General features: G+C 40.8%; 1 protein-coding gene across 1 annotated transcript in view; it reads right to left on the reverse strand.

Annotated features, from left to right (window-relative positions):
- Positions 1 to 23,121, reverse strand: part of PDIA5 (protein disulfide isomerase family A member 5) — a 128,451-nt gene that overhangs the window by 45,912 nt on the left and 59,418 nt on the right. The window contains 6 exon segments of the mRNA XM_042784401.1: positions 7,011 to 7,147; positions 11,563 to 11,634; positions 11,739 to 11,830; positions 16,420 to 16,487; positions 20,280 to 20,340; positions 21,575 to 21,667. Of these exon segments, the coding sequence (XP_042640335.1) occupies positions 7,011 to 7,147; positions 11,563 to 11,634; positions 11,739 to 11,830; positions 16,420 to 16,487; positions 20,280 to 20,340; positions 21,575 to 21,667 (523 nt within the window).

Here is a 23,121-nt window from a genome sequence, read left to right on the forward strand (position 1 = left end):
ATTATATATTCCATTAAAAATGCACTAAGGCAACATTAAAGTTAGGCATCTAAGGGATATAGAGAGTCAGGAAATGGGATGCTGAAACTGAAGCAGATCTCTTCACCTACCTGTCCAGACACTTAAACGGCAACATTCATCATCCGAGTGCCCTTGCGCAACAAGTCAATCTCTCAGTGATCAGTCTTCCACTGCAATAGCCCATCCTGTCATCCACAGTGCTTCACCAAGAAACTCAGCAGAGCTAGGTACTGCCTATGACCTACATAATGGTCCAGAAAGTTTGCCTTGTTCAAAGCTTCCTCTAATTACTCTAAGAGCAAGGAGAACATTTTTGTAGGGTTTAGTAGGAACAGGATTGAGCTCATAGCAAGCGCCTTGACACATGCATGTCTCCTTGTATATCATCCCATGGACTACTACACACAGCTACGTCATGTAGATATGGCATCTGCCAAGCTTCCAAATACACAAATACACAACCTGCCTTACACATCACAAACCTCCAGTAATCCTTTCAGGCCGCTTGCCTTCATTTTTTTCCTCTGCCTACAGCATCACTTAATAACGGGAACAATTGTTTCTAAAGTATTGCCCATACAGAAAGTCCAATTTAAAAAGCAGAGTTCATTCACGAGGTTGGATTGTCAAAGCTTATAAAGACCTTTCAGGAAACTCTAAAGCAAACCCTTGACTAAGAGCAACATCCTGATGAGCTTTTGGCTTCCAACTCCATGCTGTTTTGCACAGCTAAAGTGCATTTTGAGAACACAGCTCTTCTCTGCATCTTCTATAGTTCAATAAGCTCTCCCCATACAAAGTTATCGTCAACCAAGGACTGATCAATACTATATAACTGGAAACAATGGCAGAGTGCAGATATGGAGGAATACTGGAGTAGATGTTGCAGCTGTTGACACTCCTGGGAAGCTACCCAAGACCCCTCCATGAGGACACTGGACAGATGTACAACTTCTCTTTGAAACACCTGATTTGGCTAGTGTCAAGACTGCGGCCTGAAGGCAGAACTTTGGTGACAAAGGAGCATTGTCCACCTGAACTAAACTGATACCATCAAGAGACAAGCAGAAGCTTCTTACCAAGAGCTACCACTAGATGATGTCAAATAAATTATGGGGTTCCTAGCACAAGTCTAACAAGAACAGCTTCCTAGCTACCTACCATTCGTCTTTATCTAGAGGGCTGTACGTCTGAAGGCAGATGACAAAAGCTCTCTATACAGCCACTGAACAGAGTCACCATTTTATTTTAAAAATCACAGATGTGAGATATGACAGGGACAAATGAAAATTAAAGGATAGTTCCATCCATTGCACATTTAGTGCTGCTTGTTGTTTGGATAACCCACAAGCCTTTAACCTCCACTGGTGCAATTGCATTGGTTTACACTTAGAAAAAATAAATACTTGATTGAATCATGAATTAGCATAGAACTTAAGATTTTATTCATTTATTAATTTATCACAAGCTGCTATTTTTTCAAGCCGAACAGTAAATTAATTCTTCAGCCTTTTCAACTCATGGCCTTTCCGTTGAGAGTGCTAACAGACATAGCAATTAGCGCTCACTGCAATGGTAGCTTGCTTTCATAAGGAGCTTTCATACAGAACTAGTGGGGGTCTGAAAGGGAGACTTATTTATAGTTGTAAAACCCAGTTTGAAAAAGACAGATTTGATTTTGTGTGCACATTTTGGGTTTGCTTTACTTTATATTTCAAGTGAGCAATGGATTCCTACCTCCTAATATCACCACATGCATCAGTAAGAAACATAAACAAGTCCACTGAAACCGATGACGGTGCACTGGCAGGGAGAAATCCAAGTCTGCTGCTTGGTTAGAAGCTGGAGGCCTTCATCTTGTACTGGCCTAATTGGTTGGCATTCTTGATAATGAGTCCACAAAGTGGCTTAAAACCTTGGGTTTTAATGCACTGGAGGGAGGAGTGAAGGAGTGAAGGGTGTGAAAAGCTGTTTTTCAAAGCTAAATTGATAAAACAGCTCCCTGTGCAATTAAAAACCTGCACAGCTGAATAGTTGGCTTTGGAAAGCACCGACTGCATAATTTATCATGTTGGTTTATGAAGGGAGAGAAAATATTTGAGGACAGGAAAGGAATTTCACTGACATTTCAACAACATATCAAAACTATAGTGCACTTTATCATCTCAAGATTTATTTTTGCCCTCTCTTCCATTAGGGGGGAGCAAGAAAAGGTGTATCAGGTCTGCATCTTCAAAGCAGTTTCCAAAAGCAAATTAAGGAGGGGAAGGAGGGAAAAAAAAAAATGCTGCATTTTGCCTGGCTTCCTTCCTTATCAAGGGAGGAAAACCATGATGGCTTCAATATCCCATTAAGTGTATTGACATTTTTTCTAACCTTAAGTCCTGCAACTACAGCTTATATAAAGTCTCTGAAGAATTCCTAAGAGGAGGGCTGGAAAAAAAGACAGATTTAACATGAATTTAAGTTCATGTACAATGAAGAAATGTTGCAGAAAAAAAGCATTTTAATAGTTTAATCCTTTGAAAAGTAAATGCACACTCACACTAACAGTATATCTAAAGCACCTTTTCCCCTTCTGTTATCTCTGGTATCAGTACTGGACCACAGACTTTGCTATGGCTGATGGGGTAGGGGTGGGAAAAGCAACCCCAACCAGAGATGGCTGACAACCAGTGCTAATTAGCGTCAGAGACTACGCTGATCTGCTCTTGCTGAATATACACAGGAAGGCTACAGCTCACGGTGGCCCCAGGACATTATTCTGCATGAGGCTGCAAGAACAGGTACACTTTAAAATGTTCGCAATGTCATTTGCGATAACAAAACAATAAAAGATAACTCCTACGTATGAAAAGCAGACACTTCTAGAACATATTTCTAAATTGACTTTAATTTCAATCCTAGAATTTCAACACCTTTTGGTAGCATTTGAATTGACTTATCAGCAACTTGGTTAGGTTTATTTTGTGCAAGACTCCAGGATGTGCCTGGGGGAAAAATCCCATGGAAAATTTAGAAAAGGAAATTTATAGGGGTTCTTTATTCCTTTGACAAAATCACGTCAGAAAGACTGCAACCTGCACTAATTTTCCAAATATTTTGGACAGAATTATTTTTTAAATTGCACGTGACTCAGCAAACAATTTGATGGGTTAACTGAAAACACAAACAGGGCTTTTTTGTGCTCAAGTGACTCGGAAGCATTTTAAGTCCCGGCAAGTCCCCATGTCACTAAAGCATTTAGCAACACTTGACTGGAAGCACAACCTGTATTTAGAGACATTCAGAACCCAGCTGTCACCTTGGGCATCTCAATAAACTGTAGGCACAGATTCAAGATGCACATATAGACATGGAGTCTTTATCCTCACTGATAACAAAAGACTATCATAAGCAGCATGGGTGCCTTTATGTTATGGTACAGAAATAGCTTTGGTTGGTGCAATACATCTTGTGTCACAGACTTGGAAATAGGCTCACTAAGGTAACTGTGCTATCTTATGTTAGCAAATATGATCAATACAAGCAAAAACGACAAATCCTTTGGGGGAAAGGGACATTTCTTTATTATTTTTTATAGTGCAGGAGGACTCAGTTCATAGCTGAAGCTTTTGGGTACAATAGCAACACATATAAAACACTTCAGATGTCTGCAAGACTGCAGTCTGGATATATCCAGGATAACACAAAATTTCAGCAAAATGCTTGGATAAGGACCACAGCACATTGCACATCCTTCACATATGGCTGGGGAGGGAGAGTGCCTTCAGACTCCTGATTGGTTGAGCCACTATTTACCTATGCTAAATATTCAGATTTATTGAACATCCTCTTAAGGGTTTTACAAAGGAATTTTAAAAGTTTAAAAATCCTGCTTTGTGTCCCTAGTGGCCAACAAAACGAAAGCAGGATGAACTCATCCTGCCCACCCACACTTGCTCATATTTCTCAGGGCCAGCAGTAAGGACTTGAAGCAGTACATCTTCTGTTTAATGATTGTGCTAAATTATTGCAGAAAAGGTATAAGGCATCTGACAGTAAGAGGTACAAGTTGCATGCTGCAGACCTTCCTGCTGTGTTTATATCAGATATAGGTGCTCTAGCTGAACCTAGTTATGCTAGGCTGCACTTAACACAAAATGCTGTGACACCCTTAATTGGGCTAGTAAGTGTAACTGATTGTAAATAATTATAGTGTGGTCCTCAGGGATGATCGTTAGTAACCACATGTATGAAGCCTCAATTGGCCATATTGATCACAGTGCATAATTCTTCAGTTCACATTTATTTGCCAGGGATGCCTTTGGTTCAGCTGGATCTTCAGCACTTGGCAGGGGGTGGGGAGGGGTGGGGGGGGATGAAAAGCTTTCAATTCACCACACATCTTTTAACATTACACTCTGTTAATGCATTGGACATCAGATTATGCAATTAAAACATCACTGAAATAATTCTCCCTCTAGTAAAAGAATTTCTCATGAACACAAGGTTGATGGTATGCTAAAAAAACCTCCAAGTCACATGTATGCTCCATGCTGACATGGGTCATACTTGCTAATTCCAGGTCAGTGCTGAAAATCCCTTTGTTTATTCTTAATTACACAGAAGTATATTCTGCATTCTGGGCCTGTTTTGTATATCTGTTTCAACAATTTTTTTTCTTAATACATAACTTTTAGAAAAAATGTTCTCATCCTAAGGTATCAAGGTTAAAACAAGTAAGATGTCCTCCATTTTTACCGCTTCTTTTCCTAGAGTAATTTATATCCTAACATTCATAGGGTGATTCCATTAGCACATTTAAGAAGCGTTAGGAGAAGATCTTTTAATCATGGAGATAACTGTTTATGATAGCTGTCTGTTGTTAATTAGTTTGCAAGCCTTACACTCTCTGCTGAGGATGCCCAGAGAGTATTCCTAAAAACACTGTTCTTTTACACACGTACAAGCTGGATTCTGCACACAGGCATACCACTACCACCTGAATGTAAATAAAATGCCCCAAATACTCAACTTGCATTTAAAACAGAGTTGTTCTCACAAGCAACATTCTTTATCCCAATTCTGAGCAGCTGGAACATGTTATCAGGAGATTGCAACAGCCTGATTCAGACATTTGATTTACTTTTAAAACAGCATTTGCCAGAAGTACTGCTGTACCTTAGCACAGCATGTCCCTTAGTATAAAACATACCTAGCTGGAAGTGCCCCTCCTCTCCAAATAGGTCATGCAATGATTACCCCTAAAACTGTATAATTTGTCTTAGAAAACATAAAAAAAAAAAACCACCCTGAAACCTGAACAGAGCCCCATTCAGATTTACAAGTAACTTGAACTTACTATAAAATTTGACTGCAGTTGTGTATATAACATCTAGTTTTAGTATGACTTCCCAAAGGAATAAGGTTTGCACGGCCAACTGTCAATTTGTTCCCCCTCTTCCTCCTCCCATATACATGGCTGGACTCCTTCGCCCATTTACAAACTCAAAAAACGGCAAAGCTTTTAAATACGACTAAATCTCTCTAAATATACAGAAATCTGAAGCTAGAGGGAGAGAACACTTATCCCAAGCCATTGTGCATAGAGGGAAATGAGGGAAATTCAGAAGTTGCATTTCTGTTTGGCAGCAGTTGGTTCAGCCAAACCAGCAAGCGTACAGCTTCCAAGGAGCAGCAGCCCATGCTGCTGCTTGCACACTGGGGTGCATGGAAATTTGGGGAAGGAAGGATTTGGGTAGTGAAGGGTAACTCCTGAGTAAACCAGGCTTCATCATTTCTGCTACTTGCGTTTTGCTTTTCAGATCAGGCATTAATCTCCGGTCCCACTTTCATTAGTACAAATAATCCAGTGAACACAGTAACAAAACAGCAGCCAGTCACCTGCTTCAGTGGATCAAATCCCTAGACATTTCATCAGGCAAAGGAAATTCATTATGGTATGTTTTTCAAATGAGTCTTTTGAGCAGACCTTCTAAAAAGTCATTTTGGAGCTAACTCCTGCTGGCTTAAAGGGAAGCAGGATTTCAGCCTCTGTGCCAAGACCTTCCGCTGTTCAGCTGTGAGCACGCAGCCTGCCTCCAGAGCCCTAACCTTCCAATCTATGCCCACGAAAATGAGCATCTCACCCAAGTGCAACTGCCAGCACAGTGGCAAGAGGAAACAGAAGCTGTGTATCACCCAACACAGATCTGAGCCTGAACCTTCCACTGCAGACACAAAGAATTGCTAGAACCAGCTACATAGCTGAAACAAGTAACATCTTAAGTGAACAAAGTGGTTAACGCACTCTTCCACCCAACTGCATGCAGGAGGACAACATGGTTGGAACAGCTTTCTGAAGGCAACCCACTGCATTTTATCACTCAAGCTAAAACCCTGAGTCATGAAAACAAGTCAGCCCGGTGCATTCTCAACCAAATAGTAAGTAGCATCACTATCAGCCCTTCATTAGTTTTCAAAAGCCCTGGGGACTTTCTGAACTTCGATCAAGTTTTGGCATACTTCAACACAGTACATAATGACCGTCACCCCTTACACTGCCAGAGAACAAACTGCAGCAGAGGAGTGGAAGTGCTCAAAATGACACATCAGCAGCCATAAACAACGACTCAAGAGCTCACGGTTCTTGATTTGCTCAATCAACCAGAGGTCTGTTTTGAAAGTAAACAACACAGAAGATGAGCTGAAAACAGAAAATCATGCTGTAAAATGACAAGTCCTCAGACTACTTAAGCATCATTACACTCTTCAGTTATGTTTTGACTCAGCCTACAACGTGTCACTTCCAGCAGCACATCTCTGTGCTAAACTTGAAGTCAGCAACTACACAAATATTTCATGCCTTGTGTATTTAACAATCATCACATACAAGAACAGCCTGGACTTTGAGTTCACAGTTCTGTGAAACCTCCACAGAAAATCATCATTGGTTTTGTTAGCAAGCATTTGACTTGGGGTACAGAATAGAAGAAAACCAAACTCACATGGTGCATGGAACATCACTAGCACAGATGAATGATCTTTTATAAACTTGTCAAAGTCTTCATCAGTCAGGTGATAAACTACATTTTCTTCATCTGCCCAGGGAACCTCCGGAGCCTGTGGCTGAGGTGCCTGTGGGCTGCAAGACAAATAGACACAGCTTAAAAGGTAGCTAGCTCTCTGGTGCTAAGCAGTCATGTTGGCAAGTTGGGCTGCAAGGAACCACTTTGTGCAGATGTCCATATGTATGACACGCTAACCCTACTGAACAGCTTCCATAATTGTACTCATCCAGAACTCATAAGCATTGAAATGCAGATAAAACTGGAGGAGGAATAAAAAAAAAAAAACACAAGAAGCTCATGAGGACAGATCAACAATGGAAGGGGATGGAGTGAGGACATAACCAGACTGCTTGGTTATTACTTTATAGAAATCAGATGCATTTTCTGTTACTCTTTTACCCTTCTCAGCAGGATGCTCTCTTTCTCACGGCATTCACACTTTGTAGTTCACAGAAGCCATTGCAAATGAAAGAAAAATGTGTCAAGCAGGAATGCCAATCTAACCAGTCACCTTGAAAGCTGACAGCATGATTAGGGCCAACAGAGAGAAGGAGGTGCAGTGTTGGTACCATGAGCTAGCTACATAGACCATTTCCCCAGGAATATATGGTTTTACCCTGAACAACCCTGTGACCTGGAGAAGCATCATTATGTCCTCCCTTGGCAATGGGCTCGTAGGCCTAATTCAGCAAAGCTACTCATCTGCATGCTTGGCCTAAAAGGTAAGTGACATGTTCTACTGACTTCACTATGACTGCACATGAGTTTAACCACCTTTGATGTACCAGAGCCAGAGAGACAGCTCAAAGACATGGTGGCAAATCTGGAAACTGAACTCAAGCTCCTCTGGACCAGTTCAGTGCTCATCACCTCACTAAACAACTGTTCTTGGCTTTTATTAATGTACATTAAAAAGAGAATTCGGCAGATGTGAACTAAATTATGCTAATTGACATGTTATTTATTAAAGCAGCGTTCACATAAAGGACACCCAAACATACGAACATTTGGAGCCAGATTTTGAAGCTATTTTATCCTTGCCAGTTATAATAATGAGTTCCAAACACCTCCCAAAATTCCCCAAATACTTTGGCAAAGTACAGGTCTGGATGTGACCCCATCTCTGGTGAAAGCAGATTTACTATTTTTGATTAAAATGTATTATTGCTAGCTGCCTGGAACAAGGAATGGCAAACGGATGATAACTCATTTATCCTGCCTTGCTCATTTCTAGGCTGAAAGCCTAGTTTGATATAAAACAGCAGTAGAGAGATACACTGATTCAGATAGCAAATTCTGTCGATGTAAGCAATGGGTATGATCCAAGAATATTAAGCAATTCATGCAAAACTGTGATGCACACCTCTGCTGCTGCTTATATGAAGAACAAACCAAGAAACAAAAATCAAAGCAAAGATCAGAGCTGCGCTTGGGCCAAGGAGCCAAAAGAGAAAAAGAGGCAGGTCCCTGTCCACAGGAGTTTACTCTCTAAAAGCTTAGCACATAATCAGTTTGCTTGTTGCCAAGCCTTTAAGAAAGCAATAATCTGCAGGTATCCTGACAGAGTAAAGGCTTTCCAGAAAACACCATGACACTTAGTGAGTCTGGAAGGGGAGTTGGGTTGAGCAGGCAAAGCATGATGAACATGGACAGTGGCTACAAAGCACTGGGAGAATGCTATGTTTAGCAGGGCCTGACATGACCTATTTCAGTAAGGAATTAGTGAAGCAGGGCACAGGATGTTTATTCAAATGGCCCAATTTAAAATGCTGTGCATGCTAATAAACCTACACAGGAGTTCGTAAGAAGCACCTCAGAGGCCTGGAGGAAGCTACAAGCAAAATGTAAAATGTCATTTAGAACTAAGACAAGGCACATCCAACGCCTGAAGAACAAAAATAGGATGACAGAAGTCTGGAAGAGTTATTAAGAACTAATTCAATTAAGAACAGAGAACAAGTTCTTTATTTAACTGAGTAGCTGGTGCTAAGGAAGGGCCCAAGAGGAGTCCATAAAAACAGCAAGACAAAATAAGCAGCTATTGAAGGTAGCAAGAAGCTGTCTGGCTTGCCTACCATCCAGGCTGATACAGCTGTGTATCAAGTTAAAAAAAAAAAAAAAGAATGGTATGTAGAAGATAGCATCTCTCATGTTAATAATGCTGTGTGATAGAGTAAGGCTGTATGATGGTTTCTCTCTATTGCCTCATGAAAACATCTGAAACTCCAGAAGATAGTAGCCAGTGCCTATTAGAAAGATAAGAGAGGTTAAGTATCCGTAAGACTGATGCATTAGCACACTTCAGCATAAGAAAGAAGCACCTTCAATAAGTAGTAAAAGAAAAGGTATTGGAGCCTTCCAAACTAGCAGCTCTTGTTCTGAGAGGAAAGAACATGGAAAAAATTCTTTCAATAATTTAAATAATTCTGATTTTCATTAAGATCTATCATGCCCTCCCCAAAAAATTAGCATAGATCAACCAATTTCAGCACTTTACCAGTAACATTTAGAGGGAAAACATACAGAAAGGGGAGAGGGAAGAGAAAACAGTTGCTTTTATGCAGTGTGTACCTAGCATCCACAAAAAGTAGGCAATTTCATATGTCTCAATGTCTGCTGGATTCTTTTGAGACTCTATGATGACAGCACACACATGCACAGTATAAAAACGCATTGGCTTTCCTCGCTGTGGGCTGCCGTGTACACTCGGACACTTCCATGCCCCTGCTCCGAGCAACATCTCACATCAGTGCAAATTCCTGACAGAATTTTAATATTATACTATTCTGAAATATAGCCTACACACCCTGCAGCTATGTATTTACACTCTTCAGCTTTCCTAAAGCCCTTGCCATACCATTTCACTACTTGTACTCCAGATTCCTCAGAGTAATATAATATTATGCATGTAGCAGATTTACCCTGTATATGGTTTTAATTACAACAGCAATTACTGGCAAAATTCAAGTATGCATAATTTCTCAACATGGTTTCCTTAGAAGTTGTACTTATTATACAAAACAGGGGCAAAAATGCTACTGCTCAGATCATCATTTGGGAAACTAATAAGCATGCGCTAACACTAAGTGAGGACAAACAGCTGTCTTTAGCTCTGGACTGCTGAAGTATCAGCCAAAGCCCACAGTGGCTTGTTAGCAGAGATTATCACTGGAAAGAGCTTGCAGCTGTTCTGCTTTGCCTCCAGTAGCTATGTTCACTTACTGTCACAGCACTAATATAAAGGCACTGCGTATTACAGGGATTATATGGATATTATGTGGGCAGACAGGGGGGAAAAAAAATCCACCCCAAACATCTAATTTTTCACATGTGGTAGCCAAGAGATAACCACATCCTTGCAAAACTGAAAAGCATAATAAAGTACAAGTGATAAATTCATATCCTTGCTCCAAGGGCTGATCATGTCCTCAGCATTGCTGGAGTTGCCACCTTGGTCATTCCTATGTGAAGGCTTAACGGACTAAATGAGACTTAAAGACTCTGGCTAAACTCCTCTTCTTTGATCCACTGGGCTGTTCTCCCCTGCAGTGCTTTACCTCCCGATGCTAACAGGAACACTGCTGTCACTTCATTCCCGAGTTCCCAATCCTGAAGCACCTAGCCTACCACTGCTGAAGACCCTGGGCTACCTGCAGCCATTCACACGCCCCAGCACAGCCCCACTGGTACAGTAAAATACATTTACTCCAGTTTTGCTAAACCATATTATCATAATAGTTTGCAACTGTCTCTTTCCGTGCATTTGCTTCCTTTTATTAGCTTCATTTCAAGACTAGTTCCATGGCTGCAGCAAACAAGGGAGGGTTACAAAGATGACAATGTCGAAGAGCAGGGGCTAATTGCTAACAGTATTTCTCCATCAACAGACTATCTCAACGCTCTCCAGCTCCACTGACAATGGGCTGACGTGCACCAACTGAAGAGCAACTATACACACACACGCTTTTTCTGTGTCTCCCTCTCAACTGCTAGTCCCATAGGTTCATTCAACCTCCAAAATATTTATGACTGTAAATAGCTGTCTTTAGGTAGAAAAAGATGATTTCAACACCACTTCATGTCATGACAGGAAAACAGATTTTGTAGAACTGCACACTTAGCATACACATTTTTACTAAAATAACATAAGTCAGACTTTCTGCAAGGTATCAAGTTCAGGCACTGGAGATCACTGGAAATTTAAGTTAGCAACTTTAATGAAGCTGAGTTCCGTGTATCTGCATTTACTTTGGTTCACAGTCAGTCTCCTATTACAGATGAAATGCAGTTGTGAAATGCAAGGCATGCATGCCAAAAACCAAACGTTAGGCAATCTCCCTCTACTAGTTTAGCCAATCTCAGTGGGGTAGATATGTTTGCTCTTCCGAGCAGAGGGAACGAGGGAGAGATGGCTGTTCCTAAACCATTACATTCTGTAAATAATGAAGAGTACATAAAAAGGTGGAGTGCATGAAGTTCGATGCCTTACTTTTTCAGCCACTCTGCTATATCTGCTGCAGTAGCACCATAGTTCTCAAAATGGAACAGGAACTTTCCTTTCCTGTTAAAGCAACAAAACAAGATTTAGTCCCTGCCCTGGAAGATAAGAACATGCAATTATAGTCTACTGTACAATTTCTAAAGTAGGAGCAAAACATAACTTACTCAAAATAGCAGATTGTAGGATATCCCCGGACATTGTATTCTTCCTTTATCCTTTCAAATTCAGCAGAGTAAACATTCATCCCTGCAAGAACCTGAAAAAACATAACAATCATATTGATTCTTACAATACAGCAGGAACATTCCAACTTTTTAAGAAAGTAAAACCAACCAAGCTCTGGGCAAATTCTGATTTCATTCATATTGCTATAAAGCAAGAAGATCTCTGTAAAAGGCAATGAAGTTTTTCTGATTTTGTGCGACGGGGAACAGAGCAATATTTGAGTCTAGTCCACAGAAAGCACACACCAATCAGCTTGTCACCTCCTCCTTGCTCTGGAAGTGTCTCCATTTCTTTTTATTCACCCAGTAACAGAAATACCTAAGGAGAATTCTCTCAATCGCACTACTTGTGCCCCTCTTTGTATATTTGGATTTTAAGCTGCAAGCCTAACTAGATTTGTTTTTTCTTCTTCTGCAAGTACATTGCTTAGTTTGCACCCAAACATTAGCTAGGACACAAGAAGTTCTACCCTCTCTCTGGTTTCCACTCCAGCAACGAATTTACAATCACAGCTAACATCCAGAAGCTCTAACCAACCAAGCACTGGCATTATCCCAGTTCAGAATTGCACTTACTGAATGGCAAGGGGAAAACAGCATTACTTTGATGTGAAAGTAAAATGTGCCCTATTTCCATGATCCCAGGAAATACCACATAGTGTTTATATGCTGTAAGTATGTTAGGTTACCTAACCTGTACGGTACAATGAGCATTAAGAAGTAACCTTATCCTAGAGATATCAAGGGGGGCACAGAAGCGTAGTAACTTTTCAGATTAGCAAGTGAGAAAAAAAAGCCTCTCCTTCCCTTTCCTTACCTCTATCCTAACCCATTCTTCACCTCAAAAGCCCTCCACCCTAGGCATCAGGCTCAGGGGTCCTGTGACTTAATTTGTGCCCTGTCCAATTGTCTTCCAAAAATTTCTGACCTGAAAATTTGAAGATGGGACTGATTATGAGTTTCTGTGAGCGTGGGATTCATACAGAGGTTGTTCTGCTGTCAAAACTGCAACTAGTGAATTAATGAGATACCACTTCACGATTAACTTAGTTTAATGGCATTGACAACTTAAATCATTTTAGCAGCAGGGTCTTAATCCAAACCCCTGCTCCTTCCCCCTCCAAAACCAGGATTTTCTCCTTCCAGCTGAAATGCCACATCAGAATTTAATACCAGGTTCCTGACTGCAGCAAACTGCACAGACTAACCAAATGTGCTCAGAGCCAGACAAAATAAATCTTAAACCAGAAAATCCTCATTTGAAGGTCAACCTTTTCTAAGAATGTGCTGGAAAATCACAAAAGATACTTTGTTTTCTCTCCCCTATCTTAAAAAAGGATAAGGGAAAGCTAACTGAGGAGATCACAGAAATAGGGTTTATACTAGCTGGTCAAGTATCTTACTTGGCATTTTCCTTGTAGTTCCAACAACCAGATTGACTTAATTCATATGAGATTATCTAGATCCAGTTCTCCCCTTCCCTTATCCTCTAAGTCATCACTTGAGAATAGGTAAATGCAATAGGATCAAGACACAGTTGTTGCTTTATAAAGAGAGAACCAGGTTTGTCAACTAATTCTCTCATAACCACCACTCTACCAGATTTCACATTTGCCCTGAACTTTCAGAGGATTTCCTAGGTCTTCAGTGGGTGTTGCCAACTATTTCAGACACTGCTACAATTTTACAGTGTATACCCAGCCTGTGGCAATTGATACAAGTCAATAACTTGGATTCATTCTGGTGTTCATACATCATATGAAGCATAATTAGCAAAATGCCTATTACAATGGGATTCATTTTTAATGACAAAAGTAACAGCTTTAGCTGGTCTATAATCACAGAATTATGTAATATCAGGCTGTCAGGGACCATCAAAACACACCCAGTACCCAAAGCCAGTATCATCCCTCTATACCTAAATTGCTCTTGCCAGATGTTTAGCTAATTTGCTTTTAGCAAATGACTGAATGACCCTGACTTCCATTAAAGTCCATTAACTCTTGTACTAGCCACAGCAGACACAATGATCAGTTTACTCCTTTCACCTCTGCAGTGACATTTGACATATTTAACCACTTTATCTGCTCTCCACCAAGCTACCTATAACCTAAACTGACTCTGAAACTTTCCTAGCTGGACGTTTCTTCTGGGCTTCTGACCATTCCTGTCCTACTGTGACCCCTCCCGTGCTTCACAGCTTTTGTTGACAGAATTGCTCCTAAGTTGGTACCTCACACCACCACTTGAAGCCTTCCTAGGGCCAAGTTTAATGAACAGGTTAAACAAAGGCTTCCTTTATTTGATATATGAAATAAGTGTAGGAACTTCATGCTTCTGAAGTCTCATGGTTATACCAAAAAAAGACAAGCACCAAAGGAGGAAAGCACTTAACCATACGCTTAAACTGGTCTTCACTGAGTAAAGCATTCTGGCACACTCATGAAATCTGTGAGCACTAAGGAGATGCTGAAGTGCTTTGCTGACCACCAGTTCCTCCCTGCACTGGGCCCATAGTGCATCAGTGACCAGAGTCCACCCTGCTCACAAACCATCTGAATCTCTCATGCCTAAGATAAAATAAGCCATCCTCTTCCGACTCAGAGCCCCTTTTTTCATTCTGCACCAGGTATAATGGAATTGCAAGATCTAAACCAAATCTAACACAGAAAATGTCACCCTGCCTTCCTCCCAGTAACAGTACCAGGACGAGAAACAACCAATCCCAAGAGAACACAGCAGTCAGTGACAGGTACAGTTCACCTTTTCATTTTTACAACTATTAAATTGGCAACACTGTACTTAATTTTCCTGCTACATAATAGCAATGATCACTTTTGAGCCTGGCACATCCTGACAGCTAATGACAGGTCAGATTAAAAGGCTGAACCTTTGGCTCATCCAAACCAATCATAAACTTCCCAGCAAAGTATATCTGGAGGTTAACATTGCTTTAAGGTACCCCATGGATAATTTATGATGGGTACACTGCAGTTAACTTTAGAAATGGCAAACTGGGTACACATCCCACTCAGGAAGCTAATTAGGTAAAATCTAGACAAACAGACTGATTTTTGTCAAAGACACAGGCAGCGATGACATAATTAGACTTCCCTCTGAACTAATCCTGCACTAAAAACACTCCAGTGCAAAAAGCACCCCTGACCTGAGCTGCATCAAACACATGTACTGCCAGCCTCAGAGCTGTGCCACAGGCCTGTCACACAGTTGTGCAGATCTACAGAAACTATTTCCAAGTGAGGAAGGAAAATAATCAAAATAGAGCAGACCTGGAGTTTAAATTCTTCAGTCTGAATTTAATAAAACAAGCTGCCCATGGACAAAGAAAGGGTAACTGCAGGACAGCATAGCACTCTGCAGCATGCCACCTCTCTAGCACTACCTCTGTAGGTGATTCTTTACACTCTTAATTCTGGCTCACCACACACCTTGCAATGTATCTGCCATGCAAGACAGGAGTGCCTTCCCAAAGACTGCAGTGCACACTCCACTGAGAGGAGATGGCATTAGTGCTGCCTGGCTAGACAAAAATGCTCTTGAAAATATCTTCAAGGGCTGTACTGTGTCCTAAATAAATCCGAACAACTCCCACTTATTTCAGCCCTAAGCAAACAAGGATTTAGAGAAAACACTTCCGAAAAACAACTAGTTCCGAGAACACAGGGGGAGTGTGACAGCACTTGGTGCTTATGAGCAGCAATGGCCAGAGCTGCCCTAGCAATGAACTGCAGTGCTTCATACTTTCCTCATCACATGCTGCCTCTCCCAAGGAAACCTGTTGACAGTGAATGACCAACAGGTAGGATCAGACCAAATCCAGTTAAAGCCATGAAACAACAATCCTATTTCTTTCTTACTCATGTATTATTGGTATCATATAAATCAGGCACATAATAAAGCCTCGACCAGAGAAGTGCCATTGACTTGCTTAGAGAGATCAAGACACCTTATTAGTACAAACAGGTAGCTAAATTATTGTGACTGCTGTTGATGGATTTTACCACAGTCAAAACTTACTTTCATTTCAATCTGGCACGAACACTAACTTTGTTGTCAGAGCTACAGTAAAACTGTAATACTTTAACGTTTATGTTTAGTGGCTAGGAGGATGATCAGTAACTAATGTAGGAAAATCCTCCTCCCATGACACCGTGATTCTCCACTAAAAAGTGGATTAATTATTACTATAAGTGCATCCATTCCTGACTCTGCTATGAAACATCAGGCCAAAAAGCTGAGCAAAAACCCATTATAGCAAACATTTCTTTATCTTTAAAAAAACGATCTCAAAAGGACTACAAACTCACAAATTAGAGACTAAACATAAACCTACATAGTGTCAGAGCCTGTTTTTCCATGGCAATAACTACACTGGATCTAAAGTGCAAGTGAGTTAACAACTCATTCTCCAAAGTTTTAAAAAGACTAAAAACAGAGAGAATCCTGAAGGGATCTGGAAAAGAGTCATTTCTGGTTTGTTTCAACTTGCTTAAAAATTCCCCACTTTGATAAATATTTGTGGTTTTACATACTCTAAGAAAAAAAAAAAAGTGTTAAAAGGATTTTTAATATTTCATAAAAATCTTATCTTTTCACTTACATATTTACCCTTCAGTTCTGTGGCTGCCTGCTGATAAGATGGCATCATTCTCTTACAAACACCACACCCTGATAAAGAAGAAATTGTGTAAGTAATATGCCAACAACTCTTTTCAGCCTGTTCTACAAGATCTATGTTCCAAAGCGCATAAAACAATGTTTTTACACTAGAAAAAAACGAAAACAAAATTCTTTATCTGTTTCACTAAATAATTATTAGATTATTAGTTTCTAAGGATGTTACTACTTGTTACACGCCACTTTTTGCATGTTTTTCGTGCTATTATTTTTCATACTCATTTTTCATCCCAGTTTTGGAAAGAGTAACACCATCTTATATTTTTCAAGCTCTGAGCTGAGCCCAGAGGGGAACCTAAGATGAAACTCACATATTAGAAGTCTATGGAAGATGTCATGTTTGTGAATCCAATCAAAAAGCTTTGTGCATTTCTGGTCTTTAAGGGACAGGGCGAGGTAGTTCAGATTCATTGAATTTAACAAGTCTTTTAAATTCATTTCAAAAGCATTTCCTAAACACATTAAATAGACATCAAAAGTTAAACAGTGCTCTGTTAATTGAGAAGACATAAGTCAAAAGAAGCAACAGCCCTTATAAGATACAGTAATGTTATGTGTTGAGGAAAAGGTAAAAGGCAAGTGAGGAAGACCATCAGTGTATAGTTGGGAGTGTGCTAAAAGCTGTTTGATGATGCTCTGGAGCACTAAGCAGATTAGCAGTATATCACCTTGTAAGCAGCAGGTTTCACCTCTGCCAAGTAAAATACGTGAGTGCACATGGGCAGGAGCGCAGACAGCATGAAAGAATGGAAGCTGCAGCCAAGCACTCCAGACACTTCTGTGGAAACTCTTGAGTCCACCACGGGGCAGCAGTCAATGGTTTTGTTCTAGTGAAGAGACGGAAGTTTTGAAAATATATTTTAGAAAGGAGGAACAGATTTTGCAGCCACTGGTTTAGGATCACATCAGCATGCCTGGGAGGAACATTCTTTAATCAGAGGAAAGAGAGATCTTGTTTCTGCAGTTGTTCCACCTTTGATCTCTCTGCTCAAATTGCCAGTGAGGTTGTTAGTGCTGGTCAAAATGATGATTTCTTCGTGGGCACGGACCATTCATTTGAGGCCCACTGAGGTCTTGCAGCTTCATCCAAACCACTGGACAGACATCAAAAGATGTAAGTTATCACCATCTTCAGAATCCTCTGTTTCTTCTCTTCAGCAGTCTCAGGCCCCTAACGTGCCCAGCTATCTATCTCCCTCTCTTCCACCTCTTACCACTCCCTGGACTCCCTTCTGGAGCACAGGTTCATCAGCCTCCTCCACCCAGCCATCACCCCTATCGTCCTTCCCTTCCCAGCTCTGCTGGTGCCTCAAACCTGCTGCTCCCAAACCCGCTTCAGTACCTCTCCTGTCCATGCATTTCTGGGTTATACTTTTCAGGACACTATCAAGCCACATACATCTTTATATAGCCATAAAAGGATAACCTCAAGAAACGAATTTTCTTCTGTTCTTTCTTCTTGTATTTCATCTCAAAAGTGGGGGGCTTATTTAAACATGTATTCAATTTTCCACTAGTAAACACCTCCATTTTTAAAGCCCCATTTTCAATGATGTTTTAAACAGCTCTTTTTCGTTGCCCAATCTGGACCATCTCCTGCAAGAGTCTTCTTTGATAGGGTCAACTACAAATAAATCTGAATGCCTATAAGTATACATATTTTTTCATATTTAGTGCTGTCTGACTTTATAATATAGGTCCAGAAGTACAGCGAGTGGTCTCCAAATGGCAGGTAATATCTTCTAAGGAAAGCATGCCTTTGCTCCCAGTCATTTTACCCAGACCAAGCATTCCTGAAATATTAAAGAAACTACATTTAAGTTTGCAGTCTCTTTCATCTCCCTCTGCACTGGTATGTAATGAAAGAGCCCATTTCCTATCAATCTGCAACAATGAATCTAAAGTCCCTGCTTCCAACAAACCAGAGAAATAATGCAGCTGTCTACCCTGTAGCTTCCCAGACAAAGCCTCTGATGTCCTCTCATACCAAAGACCTCCAGGAGTCACCCCTTACAAGTAAAGAAAAGCAGAATTTCCTTTAGTGACCAGCCTTGATTTGCTGTTCCCAGTTATGAAAGGTAACACCTGTGTGTAACCAGTAGCTTCAGCTGCCCAAAGCCAGTATTTTAATGCAACTGCTGGATGTATTCTGCCTCCAGTAACAGGTGTAAGATAAATTGAACAAGAATCAAGTCAGAAGGTCTAGTGTGTTAAATAAAAAATAAGGGAGTTAAGAATTGCAAAATCAGAGGGGAGGGAAAAAACCTTACAAGTAGGCTTCCTTCACAGCAGTTTAGAAAGCAGCAAAAGTATTACAGCACTGAAGACTAGCAGGTGTTTTGCCACATCAAAAGAAGAGAAACTGGAAGGAGGAGGGTTTCTGGGGGAATGGTTCAAAGAGAACGAAGGGTTAGATAAGGCACATTTCAGGAAGAGACTCAGTTGTGGAAAACAATTATTCACAATACAGGTAAACTGTGAAAGCACTCTGCAGCTGAACTCTCCCTAAAGGGGCGATTTACAGGCAGAGCAGGTGTATCGTCTCCCCTTGATGCTAAGGCAGCAGCAGCAACTGGGAACGACCATGCACCATGCCAGGCCACACAGGACCATCCTGCTGCAGTCTGAAGGCATGGAGCTGCAACTGATTTAGTTAAAGGGAAAAACATTCTTAGTGATGCATCAAACTGAGTCTTGGGTAATTCTGGCCATCCTGGCAATACTCAGATGAGACTAAAAAGGTAGAATGGCATTTCAGGCAGTAATTACAAGCAAAAAATATACTAAGAAACACCTAATGATGCTGCCATGGGACACAGTTTTAAAGGGAATCGGCCAGCAAATTGCTAGTGATGTCTAACATCAATTTCTCTATCAGGGCAGCACTGGGAAGCTTTTCTAGCTTAGGTCACACATTCCTTCCTTCCTCATGACTCCCCCTGCCTTCCATCTGAGCAACAACTCCAGTGCAACACACTTGTTTTGAAGCACCGGAAAGTCTCTCACATACCAGTCACCCAGAAACACAAAAAAGCAGTTGTAAATCTGCAAAATTAAGGTACAAGTGGTCAATGCAATCACAAGATAGCACCAATACAAGGTCAAGATCACAAAAGAAATGCAATGACTCCAATACACTCTTCTCTTTCCTTCCTGCCCCCTGCATGTAATCCCACTTGTATTCAAGTTACTTCTGACAGTGAGGGTAGGAACACCCAGGGTGACTCCTGGATGGAGTATTCCTTCTCCTGACCACTGCACTGTTCCCTCTGCCTGCAGTTGGGAAGAACAAATACATGGTTCTTTTTCAACTCCATGGGCTCCTCTGGAGATCCTTTGCTCGTGTGGAACCAGCTTGTCTTATGCTATGGTCCGAACTGCAAAAGTAAAAACCGTGTGCAATACTCATTTGCAATTACAGCTCTGTACAGGCCAGAGGGCTAGGCACTCTCAGACAAATATATTAACACTTATGCACTCAGCATACAGTGTCTGTCTTGTACAGCACAAATCTAGAAAGGACAACGGGTAAAGAAATTACAGAAAGTAGTTGGCTTAGGAGAACAATGAGCAAGAGTCATCATCACAAGAGAAAGAGACAAACTAGGATACAAATGATGGGCAACTAGGGGAAAACTGAGGACAAACAGGCAGAACAGAAGGAGTTGACAAAGGTGGGACAAGATGGTATTAGTGAAGCACAGGTGAGGCTTCTAGACAGACTTGGAACATCTCTCAGTGGAGAAGGAAAAGAGAGGTGACAGGACATGCTGGGTTACTTACATGGGGCATAGAACATCATCAGAAGGGGTTTGTCTTCCTTCTTCAGAAGCCTTCTCAATTCCTAGTGAATGAACCAAAGAAAATAAAAACATACCTATACCCAATAATATCTCTTATTATTTGCGTTATAACTTTAAAAAGTTAATATATGTATTCATAGAATATAGGCCAATGTATCTGAGGAAAGAAGGGTCATCTTTCCTAACAGACAAGGACTTGAGTTTCTTCTCCTTTATCAATTTTAACTTGAGAGGAGATAGAAAAATTTATTATAGATTTGAGCATCTGCTAAATATCCTAGACCAGTATCTTCACTGTTGAGATGTGGAAGTTGCATGGCTTGGTTTATTCTCAGTGCAGAATCTCTAACTGGAAGCTTTTTCTTCCCTGACCCATTCAAAAATCTATTCAAAAAGTTAGACTCAATAATAAACAAAACAAGTTCCGTTTCCACACTATGAAACCTTTTCGAAGCCAGAAGAAAAGATTTTTCAGTACCAGCATGATTGAGAAACCAATGAAGTTTTCAAATTGAATGCAACCCTTGGAAGGCTTGTAATAGAGTACAGAAGGTGAACATTAAAAATTAATCTTTCTACAAAAACTGAATGTCAAAATAACTGTTTCTAATATTAAAAATGAAAGCTAGAAAATTGAAAAGGCCCTTTACAAAATACCAGCTAGGGTCCAATCACTTAAAGTTTTAAAAATGTACAGACTAGAAAACTAATACAAAAGATCAAGCTGATTATATTAGAGAGAATATAATGGGTAGCTCTGTGGTGGCACTGGCTTTTTAAGGTAGTTTCATTGTATTCACTGCTTTTCCACTTCACACTGAGAGGACAGTTACTGTACAGGTTAAATCACTCAAGATCTGGATCCTGCTCCAGACTTCCTGAGACAACCTCAGGCATGAGGGAACCCAAGGTTTTACAACCACCTGCAGTTTTAAGAGAAGCATTTTACCTCCTAATTGTTTCCTGCAGTGACTGCATCTTGCAAGCTGCTACACTTTCCTGAAACAAATAGATCTCTTCTGTCACACCATCCACAATGCTTTGATACTTGCCATGTAACTGGCAGACTAATATCATGACCACATGTAGGGGAGAGGAAGGTGGGATGCAGGAGACTTTACTCTATAGTTATCACAATCCACAAACTTGAGTGTTTTAAACTTCCCTCCCAAAGAAAGGAAATACTGGTGCTTCATTAAGAGTTAGCACAAAACATACACAGTCCCTTCATCCCATATATTTATAAAACATAGAACATCTATCCAGCTAATGTACCTTTTCACTGTCAACATGCACAACATCTTTGGCTTCAGGATCCTCCTCCCATAGTGGAGCACCTTCTGGATCCTTGAGAAAGGCCACCATGGACTGTAATAGACAGGGAAAAAAGCTTTTAAAGCAAAATTAATGGAAAGCACAAGGCATCCAACCTCAAATCCATGCTGTCACACAAACCCCATCCAATTAGTGCCTTTGCTTTTCTGCTCATACTCATATGCTCTAATGCAGACAAACACAACTCTTCTATTGCAGAATCAAATGATACATGGGTGTGTACCTTCCTCATAACTGATATCCCAACTTACCAGTTCCCATTTCCACTATAAAACTGGGGAAAACAGTGTGGAAGTAGACCAGCACAGACAGTAGCTTCAAGGATCCTTCAGAGAGCTCTTTCAATGGTACCAGACCTGCAATACTTCCACAGCTACTCCCCTCTTAGCAGGAAAGATTTCTATTTATGTAGAGGGCAGGTTCCCATGCCCTTCACCATATCTGAGTAACCTCTGAACGCAGTAGGACTAGTTGGAAGACACACTGATACTCGCCGTGAGAAAAAGCAGTGAACTCCATACTTAAAGATCAAACTGTTTGTTTGGTCAAAGGAAGAATAATCCACCAATAGTTCCCTCCATGACACATCTACCTAGAAACTGCACTCAACAGATTTTTAAGTAGGAAAGTAAGAAGCAAACGTGACAAGAGAAGTGGGAAATACGAGACCGTGTAATTCTGCAGCTCCCACATTCAACAAGCTCAGTACACATGCATGCATACTTTATAAATGCTTCACCCAACTGACATATAATCAACAATCCATTTCAGCAGACCACAGATATTCTCTCTGATGGTTCTGATTTCAGCCTGAGTGAAACTCCAGCCTTCTGAAGTCAATGAGATGCTCTCTATGGATTCCAGCAGTCACACTGCCCCGCATTTCCAGCTTTACATAGAAGCACAGGCTTGATCACTGTCATCCTTGGATGTCTCTGCTCTAGGAAACATCATACTTAGTATTCTGTGTTCATTCACCACTCAGATTGACCCTGTTTCTTTCTCTGTGGCATTGTTTGTAGGTACGTGTCCACCCCCAAACAGGATCTCTGCCACACCTGTAACATAATGAGGTCCCCAAGAAGCTTCCTTCAATGTATGAGTGGATGATGCTGCCACAGCACTAAGTGAACTTACTTGAAGTTGGAGCAAAGAAAACCCTCATTAAGGCCTTTTTCAGCCCATGGGATATTTTGCCAAAGCAGTTTGTGACTGAAGAGCAGAGCTGAGTATATGCTAACACACACCAAGAATATCTATCTAAAAGCCTAGGTTTGTACTCCATCTTCTCAAGAGCAGGTTTATCAGCATGCTTGGTGACACATGCCACTGCAACAGCCCCGGAGACACTTTTGTCACCTCTGCCTTTGGTACGGCTGCTCTGGTACAACATCCCAACAGCTTATCAACAGATAGTGGAGGTCAGCTCATTTTCCTGCATCTCAGTTGGTACTGCAACGCTTGTGAGGATTCAAGAGCTTACAGAA

The sequence above is a fragment of the Tyto alba genome, unplaced genomic scaffold, assembly GCF_018691265.1.
Source record: "Tyto alba isolate M040663 unplaced genomic scaffold, T.alba_DEE_v4.0 Super-Scaffold_7, whole genome shotgun sequence".
NCBI classification, from domain to species: domain Eukaryota; kingdom Metazoa; phylum Chordata; class Aves; order Strigiformes; family Tytonidae; genus Tyto; species Tyto alba.